The sequence below is a fragment of the Pipra filicauda genome, unplaced genomic scaffold, assembly GCF_003945595.2.
Source record: "Pipra filicauda isolate LSUMZ 115617 unplaced genomic scaffold, ASM394559v2 scaffold1286_size19558_pilon, whole genome shotgun sequence".
Taxonomy (NCBI): domain Eukaryota; kingdom Metazoa; phylum Chordata; class Aves; order Passeriformes; family Pipridae; genus Pipra; species Pipra filicauda.
This window is the reverse complement of record NW_024103747.1, coordinates 1-8766: the sequence shown is the minus strand read 5'-3', so window position 1 is coordinate 8766 and position 8766 is coordinate 1. Positions and strand designations below refer to the sequence as shown.

The 8766-nt window shown below is 56.0% G+C and overlaps 1 protein-coding gene across 1 annotated transcript; it reads right to left on the bottom strand.

The window, feature by feature from the left end:
* Positions 1–402: 402 nt before the first annotated feature.
* Positions 403–8453, bottom strand: LOC114001705 (protein-glutamine gamma-glutamyltransferase K; the record flags this gene model as incomplete). The annotated part of the gene is made up of 8 exons (XM_027747070.2): positions 403–640; positions 1409–1545; positions 2644–2804; positions 3654–3932; positions 5147–5300; positions 5389–5477; positions 7383–7486; positions 8187–8453. Coding segments are annotated over 8 exons (1429 nt in total), but the record flags the coding sequence as incomplete, so codon positions are not given.
* Between the last annotated feature and the right edge of the window lie 313 nt (positions 8454–8766).

Sequence of the window (8766 nt, the reverse complement as noted above, 5' to 3'; positions counted from 1 at the left end):
CCAGTCCATCCCACTGCCTTCCCAGTCCATCCCAGTGCCTTCCCAGTCCTTCCCAGTTCATCCCACTGTCCTCCCAGTCCATCCCAGTGCCCTTCCAGTCCATCCCAGTGCCTGACCAGTCCCTTCCAGTTCATCCCACTGCCCTCCCAGTCCATCCCAGCGCCCTTCCAGTCCATCCCGGTGCCCTCCCAGTGCTCCCAGTAACCCCTCCCAGTTCGTCCCAGTGCCCTCCCAGCGCCACCCAACCCCCTCCCAGTCCCTCCCAGTGCCCTCCCAGTCCCTCCCAGTCCTTCCCAATTCATCCCGCTGCTCTCCCAGTCCATCCCAGTGCCCTCCCAGTGCCACCCAAACCCCTCCCAATCCCTCCCAGTGCCCTCCCAGTCCCCTCCCAGTGCCTCCCAGTCACCCCCCGGTGCTGCCGCTCCTCCTGCCCGCCCTCCTCCTGCCCCGGCGCGGCTCGGCGGGGCCGCTCCCAGCGCTCCCAGTGCTCCCAGTTGGGGCGGGGGCGGCGTCGAACTGGAGGCTCCCGTGGAGGGGCCCGAGCCCGGAGCTCTCCAGAGCCGCCACCAGGCGGCGCCGTCCGGCCCGCAGCGGCGTCACCGATTGGCTGAGCCGCACCGTCTGCCCCGCCCCCACCGACCTGCGGGGGGCGGAGCCAAAGGGGGAGAGAGATGGTCAGGCCACGCCCACTGACCCCTCCCAGTCCATTCCAGTCCATCCCAGTTCGTCCCAGTGACTCCCAGTTCATCCCAGTGACTCCCAGTCCATCCCAGTGGCTCCCAGTGACTCCCAGTCCATACCAGTGACTCCCAGTCCAGCCCAGTCCATCCCAGTTCATCCCAGTGACTCCCAGTGGTTCCCAGTGACTCCCAGTGCTCCCAGTCCCTCCCAGTCCATCCCAGTGCCTCCCAGTTCATCCCAGTGACTCCCAGTGCTCCCAGTCCATCCCAGTGACTCCCAGTGCCTCCCAGTGACTCCCAGTCCATCCCAGTGCCTCCCAGTGACTCCCAGTCCCTCCCAGTCCATCCCAGTGCCTCCCAGTGACTCCCAGTCCCTCCCAGTCCATCCCAGTCCATCCCAGTGGTTCCCAGTGGTTCCCAGTGACTCCCAGTGCTCCCAGTCCCTCCCAGTCCATCCCAGTGCCTCCCAGTTCATCCCAGTGACTCCCAGTGCTCCCAGTCCCCTCCCAGTCCCTCCCAGTCCCCTCCCAGTCCCTCCCAGTCCCTCCCAGTGATCCCCTCCCAATCCCTCCCAGTGACTCCCAGTCCCTCCCATCCCAGTCCCCCCTTTCCCAGTCCCTCCCAATTCCCCTCCCAGTCCCTCCCAGTCCCTCCCAATCCCCTCCCAGTCCCTCCCAATCCCCTCCCAGTTCCCTCCCAGTCCCTCCCAGTACAACCCAGTGGCTCACCCCAGCGACACCGGTTTGGGGCAGGCGATCCCCGCCCCCTCCATCCTCAGGGTGGTCCCGGTCAGAACCTCGGGAAGGGGGTTCTGGAAAACCACCTGGATCGGGGTCTCCTGGCCCACCACGGCCGGAGCCAGGAGCTGCGGACCCAAAACCCTCCAGTTTAGCCCCAAAATTGTCATTTTTACCCTTCAAAATTGTCATTTTTACCCCCAAAATCGTCGTTTTTTAGGCTCAAAAGGGTCATTTTGAACCCCCAAAAAGGGTGGGTTTAGCCCCCTAAATGGCCATTTTTAGCACTAAAATAATACTTTTCAGCCCAAAACTGGTCCCTTTTAGCCCCATAATGGTCATTTTTGCCCCAAAATGATAATTTTTAGGCTCGAAATGGTGATTTTTTTTAATCACTAAATGACGGGACTTCGCCCAAAAATTGTTGGCCTTGTCTCCGAAACGATCATTTTTACCCCTAAAATGGTGACTTTTAACCCACGGGTGGGCTTCTTTACGCATAAAATGGGGGATTTTAGGTATAAAAAATGATAATTTTTAGCCCCAAAACGAAGGTTTTTAGCTCCAAAATATTCCGGGCATCAGGTCTACCCGTTAAAGTCAATGGGGCAAATGGGACATCAGGTCTACCCGTTAAAGTCAAAGGGGCAAACGGGACATCAGGTCTACCCGTTAACGTCAATAGGGCAAATGGGACATCAGGTCTACCCGTTAAAGTCAATGGGGTCAGATGGGACATCAGGTCTACCCGTTAAAGTCAAAAGGGCAAACAGGACATCAGGTCTACCCACTAAAGTCAATAGGGTCAGATGGGATATCAGGTCTACCCGTTAAAGTCAATGGGGGAAGCGAGACATCAGGTCTACCCGTTAAAATCAATGAGGGAAATGAGACATCAGGTCTACCCATTAAAGTCAATGGGGCAGATGATACACATCAGGTCTACCCGTTAAAGTCAATGGGGCAAACGGGACATCAGGTCTACCCGTTAAAGTCAAAGGGGCAAACGGGACATCAGGTCTACCCGTTAAAGTCAAAGGGGCAAACGGGACATCAGGTCTACCCGTTAAAGTCAATGGGGTCAGATGGGACATCAGGTCTACCCATTAAACCCAATGGGGGCCATCCCGGTTTTTGGGGGGACTATCCCAGGATTTTTAGGGGGGGCTCTCCCGGGATTTGGGGCTATCCCGGGATTCCGGGGGTGGCCGTGGCGTTTCCCCCACCGTCAGCGTGAGCTCCGGGGTGTGCAGCCGGACCCGCAGCTCCTTGGCCACCACCTGCCCCGTCTCCTGCACGGCCCCGGCCGCCGTCAGCTTCAGGGCGTCCTGGTCGCCCACGTGGGGCCGGTACTCGTCGAACGTCACCGTCATCGTCACCGTCTCCTCTGGGGGGGTCACGGCACTCTGAGAACCCCCCCAGTCCCTCCCAGTTCCTCCCAGTCCTTCCCAGTGCCTCCCAGTCCTTCCCAGTGCCTCCCAGTCCATCCCAGTCCCTCCCAGTCACCCATGTGGGGCCGGTACTCGTCGAACGTCACCGTCATCGTCACCGTCTCCTCTGGGGGGGTCACGGCACTCTGAGAACCCCCCCAGTCCCTCCCAGTTCCTCCCAGTCCTTTCCAGTGCCTCCCAGTCTCTACCAGTCCCTCCCAGTCTCTCCCAGTCCCTCCCAGTCCATCCCAGTAACTTCCAGTGCCTCCCAGTCCCTCCCAGTCCATCCCAGTGACTCTAAGTGTCTCCCAGTGACTCCCAGTCCCTCCCAGTCCATCCCAGTAACTTCCAGTGCCTCCCAGTCCATCCCAGTCCATCCCAGTGACTCCCAGTCCATCCCAGTGACTCCCAGTGACTCCCAGTCCATCCCAGTGACTCCCAGTCTATCCCAGTCCTTCCCAGTCCATCTCAGTGCCTCCCAGTTCATCCCAGTCCCTCCCAGACCCTCCCAGTCCCTCCCAGTCCACTCCCAGGCCCTCCCAGTTCATTCCAGTCCATCTCAGTGCCTCCCAGTCCCTCCTAGTCCCTCTCAGTCACCCCCAGTCCACTCCCAGTCCCTCCCAGTTCACTCCCAGTCCCTCCCAGTTCACTCCCAATCCACCCCAGTCCACTTCTAGTCCACTCCCGGTCCATCCCACTCCATCCCAGTGACTCCCAGTGTCTCCCAGTCCATCCCCGTCCCCTCCCAGTCCCTCCCAGTCCCCCCCAACCCCCTCCCAGTCCCTCCCAGTCCCTCCCAGTCTGACCCTCTCCCGGGGACAGGGTTCTCCGGTGCTGCTCCTGCCGGAAGGGCGATCCCGCCACTCCGGTGTAACGGACGGCGCAGAGCGAGAGGCGGAGCTTGAGCGTCCGAGGCTCCACCCCCTGGTTCCGGAGCACCGCCCGGAGCTCCAGCTCCGCCCCCGCCACCGCCGGCCCCGCCCCCACCGTCAGGGTCACCTCCCCCGAGGAGGGGACGCCGCGGTTGCGGGGGCGGGAGCCGTGGGACGTCGCCGTGGAGACGGCCTTGCGCTCCTCCTCCGAGCCTGCCCCGGGGGGTCAAGGGGTCAAGGGGGGGTCAAGGGTTGGGTCAAGGGGTCAAGGGTTGGGTCAAGAAATCAATGGTTGGGTCAAGGGGTCAGGGGTTGGGTCAAGGGGTCAAGGGTTGGGTGAAGGGGTCAAGGGTTGGGTCAAGGGGTCAAGCGTTGGGTCAAGAAATCAATGGTTGGGTCAAGGGGTCAGGGGTTGGGTCAAGGGGTCAAGGGTTGGGTGAAGGGGTCAAGGGTTGGGTGAAGGGGTCAAGGGTTGGGTCAAGGGGTCAAGGGTTGGGTCACGGGGTCAAGGGTTGGGTCAAGGGATCAAGGGTTGGGTCAAGAGGTCAAGGGTTGCGTCAAGGGTTGAGTCAAGAGTTGAGTCAAGAGTTGAGTCAACGGTTGGGTCAAGAGATCAATGGTTGGGTCAAGGGCTCAAGGGTTGGGTCAAGGGGTCAAGGGTTGGGACAAGGGATCAAGGGTTGGGTCAAGAGGTCAAGGGTTGCATCAAGGGTTGAGTCAAGAGTTGAGTCAAGAGTTGAGTCAACGGTTGGGTCAAGGGGTCAAGGGTTGGGTCAAGGGGTCAAGGGTTGGGTCAAGAGGTCAAGGGTTGGGTCAAGGGGTCAAGGGTTGGGTCAAGAGTTGGGTCAAGAGTTGAGTCAAGAGTTGAGTCAACGGTTGGGTCAAGAGATCAATGGTTGGGTCAAGGGGTCAAGGGTTGGGTCAAGGGGTCAAGGGTTGGGTCAAGAGGTCAAGGGTTGGGTCAAGGGGTCAAGCGTTGAGTCAAGGGTTGGGTCAAGGGGTCAATGGTTGGGTCAAGAGATCAATGGTTGGGTGAAGGGGTCAAGGGTTGGGTGAAGAGGTCAAAGGTTGGGTCATGAGTTAAGTCAAGAGTTGAGTCAACCTTTGGGTCAAGAGATCAACGGTTGGGTCAAGGGGTCAAGGGTTGGGTCAAGGGGTTAAGGGTTGGGCCAAGGGGTCAAGAGGGCAAGGGTTGGGTCAAGAGGTAAATGATTGGGTCAAGAGGTCAAGGGTTGAGTCAAGAGTTGAGTCAAGAGTTGAGTCAAGAGTTGAGTCAAGAGTTGAGTCAATGTTGGGTCAAGAGATCAAGGGTTGGATCAAGGGGTCAAAGGTCGGCTCAAGAGGTCAAGGGTCAGCTCAAGAGGTCAAGGGTCAGCTCGAGAGGTCAGGGGTCATCTCGAGAGCTCAGGGGCCGGCCCCGCCCTCACCCTCGGGGTGCTTGTACTGGTGGGTGACGTCGAGGCGCTGGCCGGAGCCGGCGCCCACGGTGCTGATGCGGCGCCCGATGGCCCCTTCCTCCACGTGCACCACGGCGAAGGCGCCGCCCGGCTGCCGCTGCCAGTACACCTTGTCGCTGTTCACCTGCCGGCCACGCCCCCCTCATTAGCATACATTTGCATAGGGGGAGGGGGTAGGCCACGCCACGCCCCCCCGCCGGAGCCCCGCCCACCTCGGCGAAGACGAAGGGCGTGTCGTACTTGAGGAAGACCTCGCCGTTCTTCACCGCCGTCACCGAGCACGGCCCGCAGCAGAACAGGCCTGGGGGGGACCAGTAGGGACCAGTATAAACCAGTATAAACCAGTATGGACCACTATAAACTACTATACACCAGTATGGACCAGTATAGACCAGTAGGGACCAGTATGGACCAGTATACACCAGTATAGATGAGTATACACCAGTATACACCAGTATGGACCAGTATGGACCAGTATACACCAGTATAGACGAGTATGGACCAGTATGGACCAGTATGGACCAGTATACACCAGTATAGACGAGTATGGACCAGTATGGACCACTATAAACTACTATACATCAGTATAAACCAGTATAGACCAGTATGGACCAGTATAGACCAGTATGGACCAGTATAGACCACTGTAAACTACAATACACCAGTATGGACCAGTATACACCAGTATACACCAGTACGGACCAGTATAAATGAGTATAGACCAGTGTACACCAGTATAAACCAGTATGGACCAGTATAGACCAGTATAAACCAGTATAAACCAGTATACACCAGTATAAACCAGTATAAACCAGTATAGACCAGTATGGACCAGTATAGACCAGTGTGAACCAGTATGGACCAGTATAGACCAGTATGGACCAGTATGGACCACTATAAACTACTATTCACCAGTATAAACCAGTATAGACCAGTATGGACCAGTATGGGCCAGTATGGACCAGTATAGACCACTATAAACTACTATACACCAGTATGGACCAGTATAGACCAGTATACACCAGTACGGGCCAGTATAAATGAGTATAGACCAGTGTACACCAGTATAAACCAGTATGGACCAGTATAGACCAGTATAGACCAGTATGGACCAGTATAGACCAGTATAAACCAGTATGGACCAGTATAGACCAGTAGGGACCAGTATGGACCAGTATGGGCCAGTATGGACCAGTATAGACCACTATAAACTACTATACACCAGTATGGACCAGTATAGACCAGTATACACCAGTACGGGCCAGTATAAATGAGTATAGACCAGTGTACACCAGTATAAACCAGTATGGACCAGTATAGACCAGTATAAACCAGTATAGACAAGTATGGACCAGTATGGACGAGTATGGACCAGTATAGACCAGTATGGACCAGTATAGACCAGTATAGACCGGTATAGACCAGTATACACCGGTATAGACCAGTATAAACCAGTATAAACCAGTATAGACCGGTATAGACCAGTATACACCAGTATAGGCCAGTATACACCAGTATACACTAGTATGGACCAGTATAAACCAGTATACACCAGTATAGACCAGTATAGACCAGTATAGACCTGTATAAACCAGTATACACCAGTATAGACCAGTATACACCAGTATACACCAGTATGGACCTGTATAAACCAGTATACACCAGTATAAACCAGTATAAACCGGTATAGACCAGTATGGACCATTATAAACCAGTATGGACCAGTATAGACTGGTATGGACCAGTATAAACAAGTATACACTAGTATGGACCAGTATAGACCAGTATAAACCTGTATAAACCAGTATAGACCAGTATAAACCAGTATAAACTGGTATAGACCAGTATGGACCAGTATAAACCGGTATGGACCAGTATAGACCAGTATAAACCGGTATAGACCAGTATAAACCAGTATAGACCAGTATAGACCAGTATAAACCAGTATAGACCAGTATAAACCAGTATAGACCAGTATAGACTGGTATAGACCAGTATAAACCAGTATAGACCAGTATAAACCAGTCTAAACCAGTATAAACCAGTATGGGCCCACCACACCCCCGTGGAGGCTCCCCCCAGTACAAACCAGTAGAAACCCGCCCTAAAACCCCCGAAACCGGTCGGAACCGGCCCGTCCCAGCCTAAACCAGTCTAAACCAGCATAAACCAGTCTAAACCAGTATAAACCAGTATAAACCAGTACCGCTGCTGGTCTCCTGGGGGGTGGCGTCCACCACCTGCCACCCGTCGTAGCCGTCGGGCAGGTCCGGCCGCTTCATCCAGCAGTCGTTCCACACGTGGAAGTTCCTGCGGGAAACCAGCACGGACCAGTACAAACCAGTATAAACCAGTATCAACCAGTATAAACCAGTAGCAACAAAAAGGATGGGTTTACCCCCACTCTGGAGCCTCCCAGTGCCTCCCAGTGCCTCCCAGTCCCTCCCAGTCCCGATTTATCCCCAATGTCCCCCTCCCAGTCCAAACCAGTATAAACCAGTATAAACCAGTATAAACCAGTAACAAGAAAAGGATGGGTTTCTCCTCTGCTCCGGAGCCTCCCAGTCCCTCTCAGTCCCTCCCAGTGCCTCCCAGTCCCTCCCAGTCCCTCCCAGTCCCGATTTATCCCCCTCTGCCCCCTCCCAGTCCCAAACCAGTCCCAAACCAGTATAAACCAGTATAAACCAGTAGCAAGAAAAGGAAGGGTTTACCCCCACCCTGGACCCTCCCAGTCCCTCCCAGTGTCTCCCAGTCCCTCCCAGTCTCTCCCAGTGCCTCCCAGTCCCAATTTATCCCTCCCCGCCCCCTCCCAGTCCCAAACCAGTATAAACCAGTATAAACCAGTAGCAAGAGAAGGATGGGTTTCTCCTCCGCTCCGGAGCCTCCCAGTCCCTCCCAGTCCCTCCCAGTCCCCTCCCAGCCCCTCCCAGCCCCCATTTCCCCCCTCCCCGCCCCCTCCCGCCCCCTCCCAGCACCAAACCAGTACAAACCAGTATAAACCAGTACGAACCAGACGGAGTCGGTGTTGAGGCGCTCCAGGGGCTTCATGTTCTCGTCGAAGTAGATGTCGGTGGTCAGGGACACGTCGGTGTCGTGGGCGGAGTTGTAGTTGGTCACCGTGCGGGTGGGGAGGCCCAGGCAGCGCAGCACTGACCAGTACAAACCAGTATAAACCAGTATGAACCAGTACGGAGCAGTATGGAGCAGTATAGACCAGTATAAACCAGTATACAGCGGGATGGACCGGTATGGGCCGGTAGAGGGTTGCCCCCGGCCTCTCCCAGTTCAACCCAGTCCCTGCCTAAGGCCCCTCCCAGTATAGACCAGTATAAACCAGTATGAACCAGACCCCAAACCAGTAACTCTCAATAACTCCCAGGAACTCCCAGTAACTCCCAGTGACTCCCAGTGACCCCCAGACCCCAAACCAGTCCCTCCCAGTAACTCCCAGTCCCTCCCAATCCCCTCCCTGTCCCTCCCAGTCCCTCCCAGTAACTCCCAGTAACTCCCAGACCCCAAACCAGTAACTCCCAGTAACTCCCAGTAACTCCCAGTGACCCCCAGACCCCAAACCAGTAACTCCCAGTAAC